This window comes from Bombina bombina, chromosome 2, assembly GCF_027579735.1.
Source record: "Bombina bombina isolate aBomBom1 chromosome 2, aBomBom1.pri, whole genome shotgun sequence".
Taxonomy (NCBI): Eukaryota; Metazoa; Chordata; class Amphibia; order Anura; family Bombinatoridae; genus Bombina; species Bombina bombina.
In genome coordinates, this window is record NC_069500.1 from 68878198 (window position 1) to 68903969 (window position 25772).

At 41.4% G+C, this 25772-nt stretch overlaps 1 protein-coding gene across 2 annotated transcripts in view; it reads right to left on the reverse strand.

Annotated features, from left to right (window-relative positions):
* Positions 1–25772, reverse strand: part of DYM (dymeclin) — a 1389654-nt gene that overhangs the window by 1256167 nt on the left and 107715 nt on the right. For both annotated transcript variants that reach the window (XM_053701098.1, XM_053701099.1), the window contains exons 3-4: positions 17353–17405; positions 14022–14115 (exon numbers count right to left, since the gene is read on the reverse strand). In XM_053701098.1, the coding sequence (XP_053557073.1) occupies positions 14022–14115; positions 17353–17405 (147 nt within the window). The remainder of the gene's footprint in view (positions 1–14021; positions 14116–17352; positions 17406–25772) is intronic.

The following is a 25772-nucleotide window of genomic DNA, read 5'->3' on the forward strand; positions in this document are numbered from 1 at the left end:
TTTTATACTATAACAGTGGAAAGCCTCAGGAAACTGTTTCTAGGCAAAAATAAAGCCAGCCATGTGGAAAAAACTAGGCCCCAATAAGTTTTATCACCAAAGTATATATAAAAACGATTAAACATGCCAGCAAACCTTTTATATTGCACATTAATCAGAGTATATACCTCTGATAGCAAGCCTGATACTAGTCGCTATTAAATCCCTGTATTTAGGCTTTAACTTACATTAATCCGGTATCAGCAGCATTTTCTAGCAAATTCCATCCCTAGAAAAACTTAACTGCACATACCTTATTGCAGGATACCCTGCACGCCATTCTCCCTCTGAAGTTACCTCACTCCTCAGACATATGTGAGAATAGCAGTGGATCTTAGTTACTTCTGCTAAGATCATAGAAAAACGCAGGCAGATTCTTCTTCTAAATGCTGCCCGAGATAAAATAGTACACTCCGGTACAATTTAAAAACAATAAACTTTTGATTGAAGAAAAAACTAACTATATTTTACCACTTTCCTCTTACTACCTCCAGCTATGTTGAGAGCTTGCAAGAGAATGACTGGGTATGGCAGTTAGGGGAGAAGCTATATAGCAGCTCTGCTGTGGGTGATCCTCTTGCAACTTCCTGTTGGGAAGGAGAATATCCCACAAGTAATGGATGATCCGTGGACTGGATACACCTAACAAGAGAAATATGTTTAAAATAAATAACTCGTCACCAGGGGTTTCCCAGATTATCCTAAAATCTTAAGGGAAAAAAGCCTCTCTTCCCACAGAAACCTTTTCTGAGGTTATCAGAATAAGTCAACGTATATAGATGGAGCTTGAGGAAATTGGTAACTAATATCTTGAGAAAATGCATGTTCTTGATATTCTATTTCAATAATAAGTATACCTGAACTGCTCTCAATGTGACCTTTTTAACAACTGCTAGTTACTCTTTCAGAATTAGCACAATCTGAACATTATCCTGACTAAGTAATAACGCATTAAACAAACATAAGCTCTGTTTCTTACTTATTACTCACTTACATGGTTGTGCAAAAAGAGCAAAAAAAAAATAACTAAACAAATATTTTGAATTTGCCCTGCTCCTAACAAAGTTTTCTCTATATATATTTAAAGGGACATTAAACACAATTTGTTTTCTTTCATGAGTCAGAGCGTATACATTTTAAACAACATTCAAAAGTATTTGGCAATAGTTACCAGTTGGCTACCAGTAGTTCATTGGTGCTCCTGAGCCTACCAAGGTATGCTCTTCAACAAAGGATACCAACAAAGCAAATTAGATACTAGACGTAAATTGGAAAGTTGTTTAAAATTGCATGTTCTATCTGAATCATGAACATTTTACTCTAACTTTATTGTCCCCTAAAAAAAACATAATTTATGCTTACCTGATAAATTCCTTTCTTCTGTAGTGTGATCAGTCCACGGGTCATCATTACTTGTGGGATATTAACTGCTCCCCTACAGGAAGTGCAAGAGGATTCACCCAGCAGAGTTGCTATATAGCTCCTCCCCTCTACGTCACCTCCAGTCATTCGACCAAGGACCAACGAGAAAGGAGAAGCCAAGGGTGTAGTGGTGACTGGAGTATAATTTAAAAAATATTTACCTGCCTTAAAAAACAGGGCGGGCCGTGGACTGATCACACTACAGAAGAAAGGAATTTATCAGGTAAGCATAAATTATGTTTTCTTCTGTTAAGTGTGATCAGTCCACGGGTCATCATTACTTGTGGGATACCAATACCAAAGCAAAAGTACACGGATGACGGGAGGGATAGGCAGGCTCTTTATACAGAAGGAACCACTGCCTGAAGAACCTTTCTCCCAAAAATAGCCTCCGAGGAAGCAAAAGTGTCAAATTTGTAAAATTTGGAAAAAGTATGAAGCGAAGACCAAGTTGCAGCCTTGCAAATCTGTTCAACAGAGGCCTCATTCTTAAAGGCCCAAGTGGAAGCCACAGCTCTAGTGGAATGAGCTGTAATTCTTTCAGGAGGCTGCTGTCCAGCAGTCTCATAAGCTAAACGAATTATGCTACGAAGCCAAAAAGAGAGAGAGGTAGCAGAAGCTTTTTGACCTCTCCTCTGACCAGAGTAAACGACAAACAGGGAAGACGTTTGTCGAAAATCTTTAGTTGCCTGTAAATAAAATTTAAGGGCACGAACTACATCCAGATTGTGCAAAAGACGTTCCTTCCTCGAAGAAGGATTTGGGCACAAGGATGGAACAACAATCTCCTGATTGATATTCCTGTTAGTGACTACCTTAGGTAAGAACCCAGGCTTAGTACGCAGGACTACCTTATCCGAGTGAAAAATCAAATAAGGAGAATCACAATGTAAGGCTGATAACTCAGAGACTCTTCGAGCCGAGGAAATAGCCATTAAAAATAGAACTTTCCAAGATAACAACTTTATATCAATGGAATGAAGGGGTTCAAACGGAACACCCTGTAAAACGTTAAGAACAAGGTTTAAACTCCATGGTGGAGCCACAGCTTTAAACACAGGTTTAATCCTGGCCAAAGCCTGACAAAAAGCCTGAACGTCTGGAACTTCTGACAGACGCTTGTGTAACAGAATGGACAGAGCTGAGATCTGTCCCTTTAAGGAACTAGCGGATAACCCCTTTTCTAAACCTTCTTGTAGAAAAGACAATATCCTAGGAATCCTAACCTTACTCCAAGAGTAACCTTTGGATTCGCACCAATATAGGTATTTACGCCATATTTTATGGTAAATCTTTCTGGTGACAGGCTTCCTAGCCTGTATTAAGGTATCAATAACTGACTCAGAAAAACCACGCTTTGATAAGATCAAGCGTTCAATTTCCAAGCAGTCAGCTTCAGAGAAGTTAGATTTTGATGTTTGAAAGGACCCTGAATCAGAAGGTCCTGTTTCAGAGGTAACGACCAAGGTGGACAGAATGACATGTCCACCAGATCTGTATACCAAGTCCTGCGTGGCCATGCAGGCGCTATTAGAATCACTGATGCTTTCTCCTGTTTGATTCTGGCAATCAATCGAGGAAGCATCGGGAAAGGTGGAAACACATAAGCCATCCTGAAGGTCCATGGTGCTGTCAAGGCATCTATCAGGACCGCTCCCGGATCCCTGGATCTGGACCCGTAGCGCGGAAGCTTGGCGTTCTGTCGAGACGCCATGAGATCTATCTCTGGTTTGCCCCAACGTGGAAGTATTTGGGCAAAGACCTCTGGATGAAGTTCCCACTCCCCCGGATGAAAAGTCTGACGACTTAAGAAATCCGCCTCCCAGTTCTCCACTCCCGGGATGTGGATTGCAGACAGGTGGCAAGAGTGAGACTCTGCCCAGCGAATTATCTTCGATACTTCCATCATTGCTAGGGAGCTTCTTGTCCCTCCCTGATGGTTGATATAAGCTACAGTCGTGATGTTGTCCGACTGGAACCTGATGAACCCCCGAGTTGCTAACTGGGGCCAAGCCAGAAGAGCATTGAGGACTGCTCTCAATTCCAGAATGTTTATTGGAAGAAGACTCTCCTCCTGATTCCATAGTCCCTGAGCCTTCAGAGAATTCCAGACAGCGCCCCAACCTAGTAGGCTGGCGTCTGTTGTTACAATTGACCAGTCTGGCCTGCTGAATGGCATTCCCCTGGACAGATGTGGCCGATAAAGCCACCATAGAAGAGAATTTCTGGTCTCTTGAATGGAATGAAGGACACGGCATGCATTTTGAAGTTTTGTTAACCTGTCCTCTGTCAGGTAAATCTTCATTTCTACAGAATCTATCAGAGTCCCCAGGAAGGGAACTCTTGTGAGTGGAAAGAGAGAACTTTTCTCTTCGTTCACTTTCCATCCATGCGACCTTAGAAATGCCAGTACTATCTCTGTATGAGATTTGGCAGTTTGAAAGCTTGAAGCTTGTATCAGTATGTCGTCTAAGTACGGAGCTACTGAAATTCCTCGCGGTCTTAGTACCGCCAGAAGAGTGCCCAGAACCTTTGTGAAGATTCTTGGAGCCATAGCCAGTCCGAATGGAAGAGCTACAAACTGGTAATGCCTGTCTAAAAAGGCAAACCTTAGATACCGGTAATGACTTCTGTGAATCGGTATGTGAAGGTAAGCATCCTTTAAATCCACTGTGGTCAAGTACTGACCCTCTTGGATCATGGGCAAAATTGTTCGAATAGTTTCCATCTTGAACGATGGAACTCTTAGGAATTTGTTAAGGATCTTTAAATCCAAGATTGGCCTGAAGGTTCCCTCTTTTTGGGAACTACAAACAGATTTGAGTAAAACCCTTGTCCTTGTTCCAACCGCGGAACTGGATGGATCACTCCCATTAATAAAAGATCTTGTACGCAGCGTAGAAACGCTTCCTTCTTTGTTAGGTTTGTTGACAACCTTGACAGATGAAATCTCCCTCTTGGGGGAGAGGATTTGAAGTCCAGAAGGTATCCCTGAGATATGATCTCTAACGCCCAGGGATCCTGAACATCTCTTGCCCAAGCCTGGGCGAAGAGGGAAAGTCTGCCCCCCACTAGATCCGGTCCCGGATCGGGGGCCCTCAATTCATGCTGTCTTAGGGGCAGCAGCAGGTTTTCTGGCCTGTTTGCCCCTGTTCCAGGACTGGTTAGGTTTCCAGCCTTGTCTGTAGCGAGCAACAGCTCCTTCCTGTTTTGGTGCAGAGGAAGTTGATGCTGCTCCTGCTTTGAAATTACGAAAGGAACGAAAATTGGACTGTCTAGCCTTGGCTTTGGCCTTGTCCTGAGGCAGGGCATGACCTTTACCTCCTGTAATGTCATCAATAATCTCTTTCAAGCCGGGCCCGAATAAGGTCTGCCCTTTGAAAGGAATATTAAGCAATTTAGATTTAGACGTAACATCAGCTGACCAGGATTTTAGCCACAGAGCTCTGCGTGCCTGAATGGCGAATCCTGAATTTTTAGCCGCAAGTTTAGTTAAATGTACTACGGCATCTGAAATAAATGAATTAGCTAACTTAAGGAATTTAAGTTTGTGTGTGATGTCATCTAGTGTGGATGATTGAAGTGTCTCTTCCAGAGACTCAAACCAAAATGCTGCTGCAGCCGTGACAGGCGCAATACATGCAAGAGGTTGCAATATAAACCCTTGTTGAACAAACATTTTCTTAAGGTAACCCTCTAATTTTTTATCCATTGGATCTGAAAAAGCACAGCTATCCTCCACTGGGATAGTGGTACGCTTAGCTAAAGTAGAAACTGCTCCCTCCACCTTAGGGACCATTTGCCATAAGTCCCGTGTGGCGGCGTCTATTGGAAACATTTTTCTGAATATAGGAGGGGGTGAGAAAGGCACACCGGGTCTATCCCACTCCTTAGTAACAATGTCAGTAAGTCTCTTAGGTATAGGAAAAACGTCAGTACTCGTCGGTACCGCAAAATATTTATCCAACCTACACATTTTTTCTGGGATTGCAACTGTGTTACAATCATTCAGAGCCGCTAATACCTCCCCTAGTAACACACGGAGGTTCTCAAGCTTAAATTTAAAATTTGAAATGTCTGAGTCCAGTTTATTTGGATCAGAACCGTCACCCACAGAATGAAGCTCTCCGTCTTCACGTTCTGCAAACTGTGACGCAGTATCAGACATGGCCCTTGCATTATCAGCGCACTCTGTTCTCATCCCAGAGTAATCACGTTTACCTCTTAGTTCTGGTAGTTTAGCCAAAACTTCAGTCATAACAGTAGCCATATCTTGCAATGTGATTTGTAATGGCCGCCCAGATGCACTCGGCGCTACAATATCACGCACCTCCTGAGTGGGAGATGCAGGTACTGACACGTGAGGCGAGTTAGTCGGCATAACTCTCCCCTCGTTGTTTGGTGAAATATGTTCAATTTGTACAGATTGACTATTTTTTAAAGTAGCATCAATACATTTAGTACATAAATTTCTATTGGGCTCCACTTTGGCATTAACACATATAGCACAGAGATATTCCTCTGAATCAGACATGTTTAACACACTAGCAAATAAACAGCAACTTGGAAATACTTTTCAAAGTAATTTACAAATAATATGAAAACGAACTGTGCCTTTAAGAAGCACAGAAAATATTATAACAGATAAAATAATTAAGTTATAGCATCAATCTTTGTCAGAATATACAGTTTTAGCAAAGGATTGTTCCCCTCAGCAAATGATAACTAACCCAGGCAGCAGAAAAAAAATACACAAATAAACGTTTTTTATATCACAGTCAATACAATCAGCACAGCTCTGCTGTGAATGATTACTTCCCTCAAAAAAGACTCTTGAGATCCCTGAACTCTGTAGAGATGAACCGGATCATGCAGGAAGAAAATGAACCTCTGACTGAGTTTTTCTGATGCATAGTGAAAGCACCAAAATGGCCCCTCCCCCACACACATAACAGTGAGAGGGATCAGTGAACTGCTCTAATTTAAATCAAAACTATTGCCAAGTGGAAAAAAAGTGCCCAAAACATTTTTTCACCCAGTACCTCAGAGAAAAACATAATTTATGCTTACCTGATAAATTCCTTTCTTCTGTTGTGCGATCAGTCCACGGGTCATCATTACTTCTGGGATATAACTCCTCCCCAACAGGAAATGCAAGAGGATTCACCCAGCAGAGCTGATATAGCTCCTCCCCTCTACGTCAGTCCCAGTCATTCGACCAAGAATCAACGAGAAAGGAGTAACCAAGGGTGAAGTGGTGACTGGAGTATAATTTTAAAAGATATTTACCTGCCTTAAAAAACAGGGCGGGCCGTGGACTGATCGCACAACAGAAGAAAGGAATTTATCAGGTAAGCATAAATTATGTTTTCTTCTGTTATGTGCGATCAGTCCACGGGTCATCATTACTTCTGGGATACCAATACCAAAGCAAAAGTACACGGATGACGGGAGGGATAGGCAGGCTCATTATACAGAAGGAACCACTGCCTGAAGAACCTTTCTCCCAAAAATAGCCTCCGAAGAAGCAAAAGTGTCAAATTTGTAAAATTTGGAAAAAGTATGAAGCGAAGACCAAGTTGCAGCCTTGCAAATCTGTTCAACAGAGGCCTCATTCTTAAAGGCCCAAGTGGAAGCCACAGCTCTAGTGGAGTGAGCTGTAATTCTTTCAGGAGGCTGCTGTCCAGCAGTCTCATAGGCTAAACGTATTATGCTACGAAGCCAGAAAGAGAGAGAGGTAGCAGAAGCTTTTTGACCTCTCCTCTGTCCAGAATAAACGACAAACAGGGAAGAAGTTTGGCGAAAATTTTTAGTTGCCTGCAAGTAGAACTTGAGGGCACGAACTACATCCAGATTGTGTAGAAGACGTTCCTTCTTTGAAGAAGGATTTGGACACAAGGATGGAACAACAATCTCTTGATTGATATTCCTGTTAGAAACTACCTTAGGTAAGAACCCAGGTTTAGTACGCAGAACTACCTTATCTGAGTGAAAAATCAGATAAGGAGAATCACAATGTAATGCTGATAACTCAGAGACTCTTCGAGCCGAGGAAATAGCCATTAAAAACAGAACTTTCCAAGATAACAATTTTATATCAATGGAATGAAGGGGTTCAAATGGAACCCCTTGTAAAACGTTAAGAACTAAGTTTAAACTCCATGGCGGAGCAACGGCTTTAAACACAGGCTTGATCCTAGCTAAAGCTTGACAAAAAGCCTGGACGTCTGGATTTTCTGACAGACGCCTGTGTAACAAGATGGACAGAGCTGAAATCTGTCCCTTTAATGAACTAGCCGATAAACCCTTTTCTAAACCTTCTTGTAGAAAAGACAATATCCTAGGGATCCTAACCTTACTCCAGGAGTAACGTTTGGATTCGCACCAGTATAGGTATTTGCGCCATATTTTATGGTAAATCTTTCTGGTAACAGGCTTCCTAGCCTGGATCAGGGTATCAATAACCGACTCAGAAAAACCACGCTTTGATAAAATCAAGCGTTCAATTTCCAAGCAGTCAGTTTCAGAGAAGTTAGATTTTGATGTTTGAATGGACCCTGTATCAGAAGGTCCTGTCTCAGAGGTAGAGACCAAGGTGGACAGGATGACATGTCCACTAGATCTGCATACCAAGTCCTGCGTGGCCATGCAGGCGCTATTAGAATCACAGATGCTCTCTCTTGTTTGATTTTCGCAATCAATCGAGGAAGCAGCGGGAAGGGTGGAAACACATAAGCCATCCCGAAGTTCCAAGGTGCTGTCAAAGCATCTATCAGAACCGCTCCCGGATCCCTGGATCTGGACCCGTAGTGAGGAAGTTTGGCGTTCTGGCGAGACGCCATGAGATCTATCTCTGGTTTGCCCCAACGTCGAAGTATTTGGGCAAAAATCTCCGGATGAAGTTCCCACTCTCCCGGATGAAAAGTCTGGCGACTCAAGAAATCCGCCTCCCAGTTCTCCACTCCCGGGATGTGGATTGCAGACAGGTGGCAAGAGTGAGACTCTGCCCAGCGAATTATCTTTGATACTTCCATCATTGCTAGGGAGCTTCTTGTCCCTCCCTGATGGTTGATGTAAGCTACAGTCGTGATATTGTCCGACTGAAACCTGATGAACCCCTGAGTTGTTAATTGGGGCCAAGCTAGAAGGGCATTGAGGACTGCCCTCAATTCCAGAATGTTTATTGGAAGGAGACTCTCCTCCTGATTCCATAATCCCTGAGTCTTCAGAGAATTCCAGACAGCGCCCCAACCTAGCAGGCTGGCGTCTGTTGTTACGATTGTCCAGTCTGGCCTGCTGAATGGCATCCCCCATGGACAGGTGTGGCCGATAAAGCCACCATAGAAGAGAATTTCTGGTCTCTTGATTCAGATTCAGGGTAGGGGACAAATCTGAGTAATCCCCATTCCACTGACTTAGCATGCACAATTGCAGCGGTCTGAGGTGTAGGCGTGCAAAAGGTACTATGTCCATTGCCGCTACCATTAAGCCAATCACCTCCATGCATTGAGCTACTGACGGGTGTTGAATGGAATGAAGGACACGGCATGCATCCTGAAGCCTTGTTAACCTGTCTTCTGTCAGGTAAATCTTCATTTCTACAGAATCTATAAGAGTCCCCAAGAATGGAACTCTTGTGAGAGGAAAAAGAGAACTTTTCTTTTCGTTCACTTTCCATCCATGCGACCTTAGAAATGCCAGAACTAACTCTGTATGAGACTTGGCAGTTTGAAAGCTTGAAGCTTGTATTAGAATGTCGTCTAGGTACGGAGCTACCGAAATCCCTCGCGGTCTTAGTACCGCCAGAAGGGCACCCAGAACCTTTGTGAAGATTCTTGGGGCCGTAGCCAATCCGAATGGAAGAGCTACAAACTGGTAGTGCCTGTCTAGGAAGGCAAACCGTAGATACCGTTGATGATCTTTGTGAATCGGTATGTGAAGGTAAGCATCTTTTAAATCCACTGTGGTCATGTACTGACCCTTTTGGATCATAGGTAAGATTGTCCGAATAGTTTCCATTTTGAACGATGGAACTCTTAGGAATTTGTTTAGAATCTTTAAATCTAAGATTGGCCTGAAAGTTCCCTCTTTTTTGGGAACCACAAACAGGTTTGAGTAGAACCCTTGTCCTTGTTCCGACCGCGGAACTGGATGGATCACTCCCATTAATAACAGATCTTGTACACAGCGTAGAAACGCTTCTTTCTTTATCTGGTTTGTTGACAACCTTGACAGATGAAATCTCCCTTTTGGGGGAGATAATTTGAAGTCTAGAAGGTATCCCTGAGATATGATCTCCAGCGCCCAGGGATCCTGAACATCTCTTGCCCAGGCCTGAGCGAAGAGAGAAAGTCTGCCCCCCACTAGATCCGGTCCCGGATCGGGGGCTCTCGGTTCATGCTGTCTTTGGGGCAGCAGCAGGTTTCCTGGCCTGTTTGCCCTTATTCCAGGACTGGTTAGGTTTCCAGCCTTGCCTGTAACGAGCAACAGCTCCTTCCTGTTTTGGTGCAGTGGAGGTTGACGCTGCTCCAGGTTTGAAATTCCGAAAGGGACGAAAATTAGACTGTCTAGCCTTAGCTTTGGCTTTGTCTTGAGGTAGGGCGTGGCCCTTACCTCCTGTAATGTCAGCGATAATTTCTTTCAACCCGGGCCCAAATAAAGACTGCCCCTTGAAAGGTATATTAAGTAATTTAGACTTAGAAGTAACATCAGCTGACCAGGATTTTAGCCACAGTGCTCTACGTGCCTGTATGGCGAATCCAGAGTTCTTAGCCGTAAGTTTGGTTAAATGTACTACGGCCTCCGAAATGAATGAATTGGCTAGTTTAAGGACTCTAAGCCTGTCCATAATGTCGTCTAGCGTAGATGAACTAAGGTTCTCTTCCAGAGACTCAATCCAAAATGCTGCCGCAGCCGTAATCGGCGCGATACATGCAAGGGGTTGCAATATAAAACCTTGTTGAACAAACATTTTCTTAAGGTAACCCTCTAATTTTTTATCCATTGGATCTGAAAAAGCACAGCTATCCTCCACCGGGATAGTGGTACGCTTAGCTAAAGTAGAAACTGCTCCCTCCACCTTAGGGACCGTTTGCCATAAGTCCCGAGTAGTGGCGTCTATTGGAAACATCTTTCTAAATATTGGAGGGGGTGAGAACGGCACACCGGGTCTATCCCACTCCTTAGTAACAATTTCAGTTAATCTCTTAGGTATAGGAAAAACGTCAGTACTCGCCGGTACCGCAAAGTATTTATCCAACCTACACATTTTCTCTGGTATTGCAATGGTGTTACAATCATTGAGAGCTGCTAAGACCTCCCCTAGTAATGCACGGAGGTTCTCCAATTTAAATTTAAAATTTGAAATATCTGAATCCAATCTGTTTGGATCAGAACCGTCACCCACAGAATGAAGCTCTCCGTCCTCATGCTCTGCAAGCTGTGACGCAGTATCAGACATGGCCCTAGTATTGTCAGCGCACTCTGTTCTCACCCCAGAGTGATCACGCTTGCCTCTTAGTTCTGGTAATTTAGACAAAACTTCAGTCATAACAGTAGCCATATCATGTAATGTTATCTGTAATGGCCGCCCAGATGTATTAGGCGCCATAATATCACGCACCTCCCGGGCGGGAGATGCAGGTACTGCCGCGTGAGGCGAGTTAGTCGGCATAACTCTCCCCTCGCAGTTTGGTGAAATTTGTTCACATTGTACAGATTGACTTTTATTTAAAGTAGCATCAATACAGTTAGTACATAAATTTCTATTGGGCTCCACCTTGGTATTGGAACAAATGACACAGATATCATTCTCTGAGTCAGACATGTTTAACACACTAGCAATAACTTGCAACCTGGTTATAATCTTTTTTAACAAAAACGTACTGTGCCTCAAAGAGGTACTTAAACGATTAAATGACAGTTGAGATAATGAACTGAAACAGTTATAGCATCAAGTTTAAAATAACACAACTTTTAGCAAAGGTTTGTTCCCATTAGTAAATAACTAAATTTGACATAAAAAGAGTAACGTTTTTATTCACAGTCAATAAAAATTCTCACAGCTCTGCTGAGAGAATGTACCTCCCTTCAAAGAAGTTTGAAGACCCCTGAGATCTGTCAGTGAACCGGATCATGCAGGAAATATAATAGTAGCTGACTGGAATTTTTTGATGCGTAGCAAAAGAGCGCCAAAAACGGCCCCTCCCTCTCACACACAGCAGTGAGGAGAAACGAAACTGTCACAATTTAAAGCATACAACTGCCAAGTGGAAAATAATGCCCAAACATTTATTTACTCAGTACCTCAGCAATGTAAACGATTCTACATTCCAGCAAAAACGTTTAACATGACAATATTTATTAAAAGGATTAGTGACCTTTAACAGAGTAGTTCCGGTGAAAAACCATTCCCAGAATACTGAAGTGTATACATACATGTCATTATAACGGTATAGCAGGATTTTTTCATCAATTCCATTCAGAAAATAAAAACTGCTACATACCTCAATGCAGATTCATCTGCCCGCTGTCCCCTGATCTGAAGCCTTTACCTCCCTCAGATGGCCGAGAACAGCTATATGATCTTAACTACTCCGGTTAAAATCATAGTAAAAAACTCTGGTAGATTCTTCTTCAAACTCTGCCAGAGAAGTAATAACACGCTCCGGTGCTATTGTAAAATAACAAACTTTTGATTGAAGTCATAAAAACTAAGTATAATCACCATAGTCCTCTCACACATCCTATCTAGTCGTTGGGTGCAAGAGAATGACTGGGACTGACGTAGAGGGGAGGAGCTATATCAGCTCTGCTGGGTGAATCCTCTTGCATTTCCTGTTGGGGAGGAGTTATATCCCAGAAGTAATGATGACCCGTGGACTGATCGCACATAACAGAAGAAAAAACGTTTTTACATGCCAGCAAAAAAACGTTTTACCTCAATAATTAATTGTCATTTAAAACCTATTGCAAGTCCCTGCAAAATAGGTTAAGTCTATGTATACAGTTTAAAAGCCAGAGAAGTACCATTTCCCAGAAAACTGAAGTGTAAAATATACATACATGACAGCCTGATATCAGCTACATCTACTGCATTCAAGGCTGAGTTTACATTATAACGGTATGGCAGGATTTTCTCATCAATTCCATGTCAGAAAATAATAAACTGCTACATACCTCTTTGCAGATTAATCTGCCTGCTGTCCCCTGATCTGAAGTTTACCTCTCCTCAGATGGCCGAGAAACAGCAATATGATCTTAACTACTCCGGCTAAAATCATAGAAAAACTCAGGTAGATTCTTCTTCAAATTCTACCAGAGAAGGAATAACACACTCCGGTGCTATTATAAAATAACAAACTTTTGATTGAAGATATAAAAACTAAATATATCACCATAGTCCTCTCACACATCCTATCTAGTCGTTGGGTGCAAGAGAATGACTGGGGGTGACGTAGAGGGGAGGAGCTATATAGCAACTCTGCTGGGTGAATCCTCTTGCACTTCCTGTAGGGGAGCAGTTAATATCCCACAAGTAATGATGACCCGTGGACTGATCACACTTAACAGAAGAAAAAGTAGCCTGAATGCCACATGAAACTAGAACAGATTAAATTCTCTGAAAATGTCAGAAGAGCTGATCTTTCAGGTTAATAGGCAAATCCATGTCAGGAGATCCAACAATGAGGCTTAGATGATAAACAGATGCTAACAGTATGGCATGGGGGGGGGTGAAAGTACTTCACTGTAGAACTCTCAAAATGAAGAAAGAACTTTAGCTGAGACAGGAAGTAAGGACAAGGAAGGGGAGATGCCAAGATCTACTGAGCACCGGGTATGCCAAGAAAACACATAACCGCTTTACTGCACCAAGAGAGCAATCTCAATAAAACAATAAAAAAAATGTGTCAGATTTCATCTTTTATGTTTAAATATTTTTTATTACGTTTTACACATTTTATAGTTGCTCTTACATCAAGGTGGGTATATCATATTTTTAAACAAATACAAAAGTAGAACAAATTTCCAAAGAAAACTTTTCTCGAGCCTATGGAGCTCAAGAGTTAATAAACTTAACATTAGTTCTCTGCACCTATGATGTCATACGGTGTAAAAACTCTCACAGGCCTTTCAAAACATTGTAAGGAAGAGGAGAGGAGATAATAGATCCTCTCCCTAGTGTAAGACACTTGAAGCCAGTGATTCCAAGATTTCATCTTTTAAAAGGGACATGAAACCCCTTTATCCATTCAGATAGAGCATGCAATTTCAAACAACTGTAATTTACTTATAGTAGTAAATGTTCTTCACTCTCTTGGAATCTTTTGAAAAAAAGAAAGCTTAGCAGTATGCACGTGTCTGCTGCACTATATGACAGCACTATTTCCTGCCATGTAGAGCTACAGACACCTACTTAGGTATCTCTTCAACAAGGAATACCATAGATGTAAACTGGAAACTTTTTGTATGCCCTGTCTGAATCACAATAGAAAAGTTTTAGGTTTCATACCCCTTTAACAATAATAACAAAAATAAAGAAGATGTTTGAGCTCACTTACTTTTCACATTCTGCAGATATTTTAAGCTCCTTTGTTCGGCAAAGAAAGACGTGAGTAAGTGCGCCTAGATTTCCTGTCCTTGGATTGTTCTGAACTACAAAAAAGAGAACAACTATTGTTATCGAGGCAGGTTTAGGCCATATTTAAATTGTAATTCATTGTGGGTTTCTATATGTTAAAGGGCCATAATACCCAAATGTTTAAACACTTGAAAGTGATGCAGCATAGCTGTAAAAAGCTGATTAGAAAATATCACCTGAACATCTCTATGTAAAAAAGAAAGATATTTTACCTCAAAAGTTCCTCAGTAGCCACCTCCCATTGTAAAGGATTTCTAAGCAGCATTATAGTGTGTCTGTCCTGGGACATCTTAGGGGATGAGCATTGTGAACTCTCATATTATTTCACCAATCAGGTAAAGGAAGCTTACTATGAAATCTCATGAGAGTTAAATCAAATCTCATGAGATCACAGTAAGAGTTCATGACCTCAGCACTGCTGATGCTGATTGGCTGCTGTTCATTTCTTCATTTTTTTTTTATTTTTACCTGCAGCTGGGAGCAGCTGAGTATAACTTTTTACACAGAACTTACTCTGCTGAGCTGAGGAGATTGTGAGGTAAAATATCTTCCTTTTTTACATAGAGATGCTCAGGTGATATTTTCCTGTCAGCTTTTTACAGTTATACTGCATCAGTTTCAAGTGATTTAGCATATGAGTATTATGTCCCTTTAATGATAAACCAAAAAAAAATCCATGAAGGTCTAAGCACATCACTGAATGTTATACGTTAACTAGAGCTAGCAATAATGCCAGACATTAAAATTACAATTATGTACATTTAATTAAACAGCTATAAACCACAAGTCAGAAGCTTTGCAGTAAATAACACATGAAAGCTAATAATTAAAAGCTTCATCAGTCAGCAGGAAAAAAATGTATTGTCTGAGCAGATAACAGATCTTGTTAAATAAACCCAATTACATTTATTTTCTTCTGGCAAAAGAAATACTCAGCAGCAATTTATTCAATTTATCAAGCAATAGGACAGGTTCACACACTGCCCTGCTAGCCGTTCCCATTCTCGCCTCCACTCTCATAAAACAACACATTCCTAAAACGGAGGGATTAATAAGCAACAGTGGAACAAAGTTAGAGGATTTATGAAGCAATATTCGTGCAAGGTTTACATTCCGTCTATTTATATCTCCAGCAAAAGCCTCAAATGAGAGGATCTTTGTCACACAATGGACTGTTTACATCACACCACAGCTTGTAATTAGTCAAGTGAAAGCGAACATCACCATAGTCTGCTAAGTAGCCTTCGTCCCAGTCGCTTGCTGAATTGTTTAAAAGCAAATTAAAGGGACAGTCTAGACCCTATACATCATCCTACAACTGGCCCCACATCTATATGCTTGTAAGAAGTACACAAAGCATTTCAAAATGCATAGTTTGTTAGGAGCCTAAAATGGGCAACAAGCTCCGCTCACTTATTGCATGTATATTTTGATATGTTAAGTTTCTCCAATCATGATCGACTCGTAAATAAGCTTTCCTACTTGTACACGCTGATTTGTGCATTTGCAGTTTGGAAAAGCTAACTGAAAAATATTAAACGTGCACTGCTAAACTGTCGTACAGAAAACGGCTAACTGGACAAGAAAAAAAATCTGTGGGTGGGGCTAGGCAGCCATTTTCTGCTGCTAACAAAGGATGATTGTTTAAAAGTTTCATGTACTTCTCACAAGCTTATAGATGTGGAACCTGTTGCAAGATGTTTGTCTGCTATGTAACAATAAGTATTAAAAAATAAGTATTGGGTCTAGACTGTCCCTTTAAAGGGATATGAAACAGTGTTCCTTCAGTAAAAAATATGTTAAATCAAAGTAAACATTAAAGTAACAATTGTGTTAAAAATAGCAAACAACTTACTTGTTTTCTTGCTAAACAGTTCGATAAGAGAGCTACCATCACAGAACTTAAGTTTTACTGACACATGTTTCTTGCAGCAGACGTCCTCTACTGAGCATGGACAATAAACTGACTACAGCTAGGAAAGGACTTCAGTGGGCCTCGTCAGTGAGGAGCAGCCATATTCCTCTAAGCCTATTGGGCAAGGAGTCCATGTCTGGTTTCCCCTTCACTCTTAGGAAGCCTTCCCCAGGGTTATAATACAAATGCATATAGAAAGAGAAACAATCTTCTTGGAATAAACCTCAGCTCAGTAGCTTGTTCTATGGCAAGTTACCACCTAGGAGCCGCCTCTTTTAGCCCAAATGTGCTTTTCACAGAGAATAACTTTCCTGAAGTATATCAGTCTGATCATGCTGAGTAAGGTCAGTCAAGCCCCGGGAATAAGAGACAATCCTCCTCTCAACAAGGAACATTGACAACCCCAGACGATCAATTCACCCTTCATTGGGCCTTTTCAGTGAGGTGCACCCATAAGAACTTTGGGCAAGGAGTCCACGTCTGGTTTCCCCAGGGTCATAATACAAATGCATATAAGAAAGAGAAGTGCTCTGCTAGGAACGAACAGCAGCTCAGTAGCTTGTTCTATGGCGAGTTACAACTTAGGAGAAGTCCTTTTTTTTTTTTCGTTCCCAGGTAGAGCGCATCTCTTTTTGTATATGCAAATTATGACCTTAAGGGTGATACCAGAAACCAGACGTGGACCCGTTGCTCAGTGTGCCTAGAGGGACATGGCTGCACCTCACTGACAAGGCCCACACTAAGGCTAAACGTACATCTGGGGGTTTGTCCTCTCTCTCATTCAGTGAGGGATTGCATGGTATTTTGGGACTGCACTGTACAGTTTAGTTAGGACCAGACTGATAAACTACAAGAAAGTTCTTCTCTGTGAGAGGCACATGTTGAGCAAAAAGAGACTGCTCCTAGGGTGGTAACTAGCCATAGAACAAGCTATTATGTTGTTATTTGTTCCCAGGTTGAGTGCTTTTCTCTTTTTGCATATACACATTTGCTTCATTCTCATTGATTATTTTGTTGAAAGAGCTGCAATGCAATTACTGGGAACTAGCAAAACACAGAGATTAAGTCAGTGACAAGTGGCATATATGTGAAGCCACCAATAAGCAGCTAGCTTTCAGTAGGGTATTGTTGCTTCTGAGCCTAACTAGGTATGCTTCTCAACAATCGATGCCATGAGAACAACAAAATAGGAGTAAATTGAAAAGTTGTTTAATCTAAATCATACAAGTTTAATTTTGACTTTACAGTTTATTTAAATCTGTGTTCTAATAAAAAATTATATATATATATATATATATATATATATATATAAAAATAAATAAAATGGTGTTCTTACTTAATGACTTGCAGATGGAAATGGTCGCCTCTTCCAGGAGCTTTGAATCCGCACTGAAATGCAGAAATAGTGAAATAACATACTGGTAAAATGAATGCGTACAAACAAAATCAAAATAAATGAAACCACAAGAAAAAAAAAAAAAAACCTTCATTAAAAAAGCTAAAAAAATATTACAAATATTATCTAATACACATCACTCAAAGGTATTTTTGCAAAGAAAAGCAGTTGTGCACCAACCTTACACAAAGGAACTAACATAACTTTTAAAAGGGAAAAAACCCACAATTTTTCTTTCATGATACAGATAAAGCATACAATAAAAAAAAAAAAAAAGTTTCCAATTTAATTTATATCACATTTTCGTATTCTCTTGGTATCCTTTCCTGAAAAGCAGGTAGGTAGGCTCAGGAGACTGCACATACCTGGAACACTATATGGCAGCAGTGGACTTTTAACAGTTATACCTTTGCAAGAACACTAGATGGCAGCAGTGTTTGCAGGGTCCCAGACACATGCACGCCACATACTTGGGTATGCTCTTCAACAAAGAATGCAACGAGAACAAAGCAAATGTGATATATGCTTTGTCTAAATCACAAAGAAAAACAATTGGGTTTCATGTTCTTTTTATTTCATAAATTTACATCAATAATATTAAGATATACATACATTTGTGCTAAATGGAGTTCGCTTGATAAATCACTGTGTACTTTTTTTTCTCACTTTTCCTCCTCAGTGTAAGTCTGTTCCTGTTCAGTGTACACTGTAAATGACCGTCTCTCTCCCAATGCAAAAAACGATTTCACAGGTTCTTTAAAAAAAACTGTATTTTATTTTGGCTCAACGCGATTCAACGGTTTTTAAAAACAAGAATTATGGAACATCAAAATAAAATTGAAAAAAATCATGATGATCATGGAGTACCGCTACATTGCAATAACTGTAAACATTTTCCAAAGGAATCATTCATATGGATGGGAACAGAAAAAGTTTAACTACATTGGAGAGGGGGGAATTTAGCTAAACAACTAGACCAAAGAGAACTGAAATGGATACATATGTTAAAAACATAGGCCCAATGGGGTTTAAATAAAGATACAAGAATTGCTGCTTTTGTATGACAACTTATCGTCAATTTTTAAACACTGTATGTATTCTTTGAGTACTAGATCCATGTATTTGTGTACCTGAATTAGAGGTTACTAAAAACAGAATTTATGTTTACCTGATAAATTTCTTTCTCCAACGGTGTGTCCGGTCCACGGCGTCATCCTTACTTGTGGGATATTCTCTTCCCCAACAGGAAATGGCAAAGAGCCCAGCAAAGCTGGTCACATGATCCCTCCTAGGCTCCGCCTACCCCAGTCATTCGACCGACGTTAAGGAGGAATAATAGCATAGGAGAAACCATATGGTACCGTGGTGACTGTAGTTAAAGAAAATAAATTATCAGACCTGATTAAAAAACCAGGGCGGGCCGTGGACCGGACACACCGTTGGAGAAAGAAATTTATCAGGTAAACATAAATTCTGTTTTCTCCAACATAGGTGTGTCCGGTCCACGGCGTCATCCTTACTTGTGGGAACCAATACCAAAGCTTTAGGACACGGATGAAGGGAGGGAGCAAATCAGGTCACCTAAATGGAAGGCACCACGGCTTGCAAAACCTTTCTCCCAAAAATAGCCTCCGAAGAAGCAAAAGTATCAAACTTGTAAAATTTGGTAAAAGTGTGCAGTGAAGACCAAGTCGCTGCCCTACATATCTGATCAACAGAAGCCTCGTTCTTGAAGGCCCATGTGGAAGCCACAGCCCTAGTGGAATGAGCCGTGATTCTTTCGGGAGGCTGCCGTCCGGCAGTCTCGTAAGCCAATCTGATGATGCTTTTAATCCAAAAAGAGAGAGAGGTAGAAGTCGCTTTTTGACCTCTCCTTTTACCTGAATAAACAACAAACAGGGAAGATGTTTGTCTAAAATCCTTTGTAGCATCTAAATAGAATTTTAGAGCGCGAACAACATCCAAATTGTGCAACAAGCGTTCCTTCTTTGAAACTGGTTTCGGACACAGAGAAGGTACGATAATCTCCTGGTTAATGTTTTTGTTAGAAACAACTTTTGGAAGAAACCAGGTTTAGTACGTAAAACCACCTTATCTGCATGGAACACCAGATAAGGAGGAGAACACTGCAGAGCAGATAATTCTGAAACTCTTCTAGCAGAAGAAATTGCAACTAAAAACAAAACTTTCCAAGATAATAACTTAATATCAACGGAATGTAAGGGTTCAAACGGAACCCCCTGAAGAACTGAAAGAACTAAATTGAGACTCCAAGGAGGAGTCAAAGGTTTGTAAACAGGCTTGATTCTAACCAGAGCCTGAACAAAGGCTTGAACATCTGGCACAGCTGCCAGTTTTTTGTGAAGTAACACCGACAAGGCAGAAATCTGTCCCTTCAGGGAACTTGCCGATAATCCTTTTTCCAATCCTTCTTGAAGGAAGGATAGAATCCTAGGAATCTTAACCTTGTCCCAAGGGAATCCTTTAGATTCACACCAACAGATATATTTTTTTCCAAATTTTGTGGTAAATCTTTCTAGTTACAGGCTTTCTGGCCTGAACAAGAGTATCGATAACAGAATCTGAGAAACCTCGCTTCGATAAAATCAAGCGTTCAATCTCCAAGCAGTCAGCTGGAGTGAAACCAGATTCGGATGTTCGAACGGACCCTGAACAAGAAGGTCTCGTCTCAAAGGTAGCTTCCAAGGTGGAGCCGATGACATATTCACCAGATCTGCATACCAAGTCCTGCGTGGCCACGCAGGAGCTATCAAGATCACCGACGCCCTCTCCTGATTGATCCTGGCTACCAGCCTGGGGATGAGAGGAAACGGCGGGAACACATAAGCTAGTTTGAAGGTCCAAGGTGCTACTAGTGCATCCACTAGAGCCGCCTTGGGATCCCTGGATCTGGACCCGTAGCAAGGAACTTTGAAGTTCTGACGAGAGGCCATCAGATCCATGTCTGGAATGCCCCAAAGTTGAGTGACTTGGGCAAAGATTTCCGGATGGAGTTCCCACTCCCCCGGATGCAATGTCTGACGACTCAGAAAATCCGCTTCCCAATTTTCCACTCCCGGGATGTGGATAGCAGACAGGTGGCAGGAGTGAGACTCCGCCCATAGAATGATCTTGGTCACTTCTTCCATCGCTAGGGAACTCCTTGTTCCCCCCTGATGGTTGATGTACGCAACAGTCGTCATGTTGTCTGATTGAAACCGTATGAACTTGGACCTCGCTAGCTGAGGCCAAGCCTTGAGAGCATTGAATATCGCTCTCAGTTCCAGAATATTTATCGGTAGAAGAGATTCTTCCCGAGACCAAAGACCCTGAGCTTTCAGGGATCCCCAGACCGCGCCCCAGCCCATCAGACTGGCGTCGGTCGTGACAATGACCCACTCTGGTCTGTGGAATGTCATCCCTCGTGACAGGTTGTCCAGGGACAGCCACCAACGGAGTGAGTCTCTGGTCCTCTGATTTACTTGTATCTTTGGAGACAAGTCTGTATAGTCCCCATTCCACTGACTGAGCATGCACAGTTGTAACGGTCTTAGATGAATGCGCGCAAAAGGAACTATGTCCATTGCCGCTACCATCAACCCGATCACTTCCATGCACTGAGCTACGGAAGGAAGAGGAACGGAATGAAGTATTCGACAAGAGTCCAGGAGCTTTGTCTTTCTGGCCTCTGTTAGAAAAAATCCTCATTTCTGAGGAGTCTATAATTGTTCCCAAGAAGGGAACCCTTGTTGACGGGGATAGAGAACTCTTTTCCACGTTCACTTTCCAGCCGTGCGATCTGAGAAAGGCCAGGACGATGTCCGTGTGAGCCTTTGCTCGAGGGAGGGACGACGCTTGAATCAGAATGTCGTCCAGGTAAGGTACTACTGCAATGCCCCTTGGTCTTAGCACAGCTAGAAGGGACCCTAGTACCTTTGTGAAAATCCTTGGAGCAGTGGCTAATCCGAAAGGAAGCGCCACGAACTGGTAATGTTTGTCCAGGAATGCAAACCTTAGGAACCGATGATGTTCCTTGCGGATAGGAATATGTAGATACGCATCCTTTAAATCCACCGTGGTCATGAATTGACCTTCCTGGATGGAAGGAAGGATAGTTCGAATGGTTTCCATCTTGAAAGATGGGACCTTGAGAAATTTGTTTAAGATCTTGAGATCTAGGATTGGTCTGAATGTTCCCTCTTTTTTGGGAACTATGAACAGATTGGAGTAGAACCCCATCCCTTGTTCTCTCAATGGAACAGGATGAATCACTCCCATTTTTAACAGGTCTTCTACGCAAAGTAAGAACGCCTGTCTTTTTATGTGGTCTGAAGACAACTGAGACCTGTGGAACCTTCCCCTTGGGGGAAGTCCCTTGAATTCCAGAAGATAACCCTGGGAGACTATTTCTAGCGCCCAAGGATCCAGAACATCTCTTGCCCAAGCCTGAGCGAAGAGAGAGAGTCTGCCCCCCACCAGATCCGGTCCCGGATCGGGGGCCGATATTTCATGCTGTCTTGGTAGCAGTGGCAGGTTTCTTTGCCTGCTTTCCCTTGTTCCAGCCTTGCATTGGTCTCCAAGCTGGCTTGGCCTGAGAAGTATTACCTTCTTGCTTAGAGGACGTAGCACCTTGGGCTGGTCCGTTTTTACGAAAGGGACGAAAATTAGGTCTATTTTTTGCCTTGAAAGGCCGATCCTGAGGAAGGGCATGGCCCTTACCCCCAGTGATATCAGAGATAATCTCTTTCAAGTCAGGACCAAACAGCGTTTTCCCCTTGAAAGGAATGTTTAGTAGCTTGTTCTTGGAAGACGCATCAGCCGACCAAGATTTCAACCAAAGCGCTCTGCGCGCCACAATAGCAAACCCAGAATTCTTAGCCGCTAACTTAGCCAATTGCAAAGAGGCGTCAAGAGTGAAAGAATTAGCCAATTTGAGAGCATTGACTCTGTCCATAATCTCCTCATAAGGAGGCGAGTCACTATCGAGCACCTTAATCAGTTCATCAAACCAGAAATATGCGGCTGTAGTGACAGGGACAATGCATGAAATGGGTTGTAGAAGGTAACCCTGCTGAACAAACATCTTTTTAAGCAAACCTTCTAATTTTTTATCCATAGGATCTTTGAAAGCACAACTATCCTCTATGGGAATAGTGGTGCGTTTGTTTAAAGTAGAAACCGCTCCCTCGACCTTGGGGACTGACTGCCATAAGTCCTTTCTGGGGTCGACCATAGGAAACAATTTTTTAAATATGGGGGGAGGGACGAAAGGAATACCGGGCCTTTCCCATTCTTTATTAACAATGTCCGCCACCCGCTTGGGTATAGGAAAAGCTTCTGGGAGCCCCGGCACCTCTAGGAACTTGTCCATTTTACATAGTTTCTCTGGGATGACCAAATTTTCACAATCATCCAGAGTGGATAATACCTCCTTAAGCAAAATGCGGAGATGTTCCAATTTAAATTTAAAAGTAATCACATCAGATTCAGCCTGCTGAGAAATATTCCCTAAATCAGTAATTTCTCCCTCAGACAAAACCTCCCTGGCCCCCTCAGATTGGGTTAGGGGCCCTTCAGAGATATTAATATCAGCGTTGTCATGCTCTTCAGTAACTAAAACAGAGCATCCACGCTTACGCTGAACAGGGTTCATTTTGGCTAAAATGTTTTTGACAGAATTATCCATTACAGCCGTTAATTGTTGCATAGTAAGGAGTATTGGCGCGCTAGATGTACTAGGGGCCTCCTGAGTGGGCAAGACTCGTGTAGACGAAGGAGGGAATGATGCAGTACCATGCTTACTCCCCTCACTTGAGGAATCATCTTGGGCATCATTGTCATTATCACATAAATCACATTTATTTAAATGAATAGGAATTCTGGCTTCCCCACATTCAGAACACAGTCTATCTGGTAGTTCAGACATGTTAAACAGGCATAAACTTGATAAGAAAGTACAAAAAACGTTTTGAAATAAAACCGTTACTGTCACTTTAAATTTTAAACTGAACACACTTTATTACTGCAATTGCGAAAAAACATGAAGGAATTGTTCAAAATTCACCAAACTTTCACCACAGTGTCTTAAAGCCTTGAAAATATTGCACACCAAATTTGGAAGCTTTAACCCTTAAAATAACGGAACCGGAGCCGTTTTAAGCTTTAACCCCTTTACAGTCCCTGGTATCTGCTTTGCTGAGACCCAACCAAACCCAAGGGGAATACGATACCAAATGATGCCTTCAGAAGTCTTTTATAAGTATCAGAGCTCCTCTCACATGCGACTGCATGCCATGCCTCTCAAAAACAAGTGCGCAACACCGGCGCGAAAATGAGACTCTGCCTATGCTTTGGGAAAGCCCCTAAAGAATAAGGTGTCTAAAACAGTGCCTGCCGATATTATTATATCAAAATACCCAGAATAAATGATTCCTCAAGGCTAAATAAGTGTTAATATCAATCGATTTAGCCCAAAAAATGTCTACAGTCTAAATAAGCCCTTGTGAAGCCCTTATTTACAATCGTAATAAACATGGCTTACCGGATCCCATAGGGAAAATGACAGCTTCCAGCATTACATCGTCTTGTTAGAATGTGTCATACCTCAAGCAGCAAAGACTGCAAACTGTTCCCCCAACTGAAGTTAATGCTCTCAACAGTCCTGTGTGGAACAGCCATGGATTTTAGTTACGGTTGCTAAAATCATTTTCCTCATACAAACAGAATTCTTCATCTCTTTTCTGTTTCTGAGTAAATAGTACGTACCAGCACTATTTGAAAATAACAAACTCTTGATTGAATAATGAAAAACTACAGTTAAACACTAAAAAACTCTAAGCCATCTCCGTGGAGATGTTGCCTGTACAACGGCAAAGAGAATGACTGGGGTAGGCGGAGCCTAGGAGGGATCATGTGACCAGCTTTGCTGGGCTCTTTGCCATTTCCTGTTGGGGAAGAGAATATCCCACAAGTAAGGATGACGCCGTGGACCGGACACACCTATGTTGGAGAAAAATATATAAAAATATTTGCCAATAAGGATTAGAATCTGTCACTTTTAATTGACAACCATGATATCTTCTTCTGAACTTACAATTGAAAATCTCAATGTTTATATTTTATTTTTATAAATATATGAGACTTGCAACTGAGGACCATGTCTCTTTAAATTTGTGAAAAGTATTAATAATATCTGTAATTGACATATATGACATCTGTAAATGAGGATTATGTTCCTTTAAATTTGTGAATAAGTAACTAACAACTATGAAGCCTCCTATCACTTATAACCGATAATCACAATGTCTATGTTTTGATCTCTATTAATATATGACACCAGGAATCAAGGATTATGTCGCTTTAAATTTCTTTTTAAATTTGTGAATAACACATATCTTTTTCATCCTTATGTATATAAACAGAGCTAGCTACCGAAAAATAATAGAGATTGATTCTATTGGACAATTATGATCACGTGATTCTCGCACTCCAACTGGACCTGAGAGGGAACTAGTGGAATGAAACTACCTGAAAGGGAACTGCAACCGGCTGAAAAAATGATTCTACAAAACAAATGCAACAAGATAGCAGATTGATATTTCTTTACTATGCAATATTTTTATTATAGGTTCTTTTATATGTTTATAGGTAGAAAGATAGTTGATTTTTTTAAACGTGTGTAAACCTGTTTTTCTCCAATGAGTAAACAGGTAGTGTCACCAATAATGTATTTAAAGACCGCCTGCGTAGCGGTAATGTATGCTTTGGTTTGTAAAGCACTTTTATATTTTTATTGCTCTTGACAAAGATGGCTGGGACCGTTGAAAAGCTTTGAGCCAATATAAAATACAGTTTTTATTAAAGAACCTGTGAAATCGTTTTTTGCATTGGGAGAGAGCCGGTCATTTGCAGTGTACACTAAACAGGAACAGACTTACACTGAGGAGGAAAAGTGAGAAAAAAAAAGTACACAGTGATTTATCAAGCGAACCTGCGCCTCCATTTAGCAGACCTGATCAACTTACACAGATTTCTGGAGAGACTGTGGGACGGCTGCGGTTCAGACCTATAGAGGAAAGTATTGAATCCATATTGTACACTTCTTTGTATGTGTATAGATACATTTGTGCAATCTCATCCCACTACACAATAAGGACACACATTAGTTCTGTACAATATATTATAGAAGAGGCACTATTACACGCTGGAAAACTCTAGTGATATCATTAACTTACTATCCCTACAGGCAGACAGGTAAGCAAGTAGTGTACATGTTGGCGTGCACAATGAACGAGTGTCTGGGTGATTGATCTCGGAACTTCTGAGGTGGCGGAGACTAAGGCAGTTTCTGCTTCTTAAAT